This window comes from Geospiza fortis, unplaced genomic scaffold (assembly GCF_000277835.1).
Source record: "Geospiza fortis unplaced genomic scaffold, GeoFor_1.0 scaffold567, whole genome shotgun sequence".
Taxonomy (NCBI): Eukaryota; Metazoa; Chordata; class Aves; order Passeriformes; family Thraupidae; genus Geospiza; species Geospiza fortis.
In genome coordinates, this window is record NW_005054730.1 from 44,621 (window position 1) to 45,347 (window position 727).

General features: G+C 68.4%; 1 protein-coding gene across 1 annotated transcript in view; it reads right to left on the reverse strand.

The window, feature by feature from the left end:
* Positions 1 to 6: 6 nt before the first annotated feature.
* The window catches only part of IGSF9 (immunoglobulin superfamily member 9), a 19,508-nt gene continuing 18,787 nt past the window's right edge, over positions 7 to 727 (reverse strand). Inside the window, exons 17-20 of the mRNA XM_031065297.1 lie at positions 662 to 722; positions 417 to 591; positions 232 to 334; positions 7 to 159 (exon numbers count right to left, since the gene is read on the reverse strand). Of these exons, the coding sequence (XP_030921157.1) occupies positions 18 to 159; positions 232 to 334; positions 417 to 591; positions 662 to 722 (481 nt within the window). The 3' untranslated portion in view covers positions 7 to 17. The remainder of the gene's footprint in view (positions 160 to 231; positions 335 to 416; positions 592 to 661; positions 723 to 727) is intronic.

Sequence of the window (727 nt, forward strand, 5' to 3'; positions counted from 1 at the left end):
GGGGGGTCCAGAGGGGCTCAGAGGATCTGGCGGGGCATCCCGTAGCCCGTCATGCCAGCCTGCGAGGCGCCCCGGTTGGTGCCCATCTGCAGCCCGATGACGCTCTGCCCCTCCTTCAGCTTGTCCTCGGAGAAGACGCGCCGGTTCTCCTGCGACTTCCTGCGGGCACAGCGGGTGTCAGCATCCCCAAGGGACCCCCACAGCCCGGCCTCCAGCACCCCCAGCACCTACTTGGGGAACCAGTTGGGGTCTCCCACGAAGAGCCCATCACCCTTGGCCACGGCCAGGCTGCCCAGGTTCATCAGGGTCCTCTGCACGCACGCCATGTTCTTCCCTGGAGGACCCACAGCAGGCTCAGCTCCATCCCCATCCCCATCCCCATCCCTGTCCCACCCCACGGCCCCGGGGTCACTCACCCTCCCAGAGATCCACGGTCTGGAAGATGTCGGTGGCGGCGATGCCGTAGCGCTCGGCCGCCTGCAGGAACTGCGAGATCTGCTCCATCTGCTTGAAGGCCATGGCCGACGCCTGGATTTTGGCCACGGGCGCCTGTCCCCGCGGGTGGAGGCTGTTGATGAGCCGGCACAGCACCTGCAAGGAGGGACAGGGTTAGGATTACGGTCAGCTCAGGCCCACCCCGGCCGGCCCCGGGGGTACTCACTGTGCCATCCTTCAGCCACTGCTGGAAGCCGTCCCTGCCGGGCGCCGGCTGGGCGCCCGCGCTGCC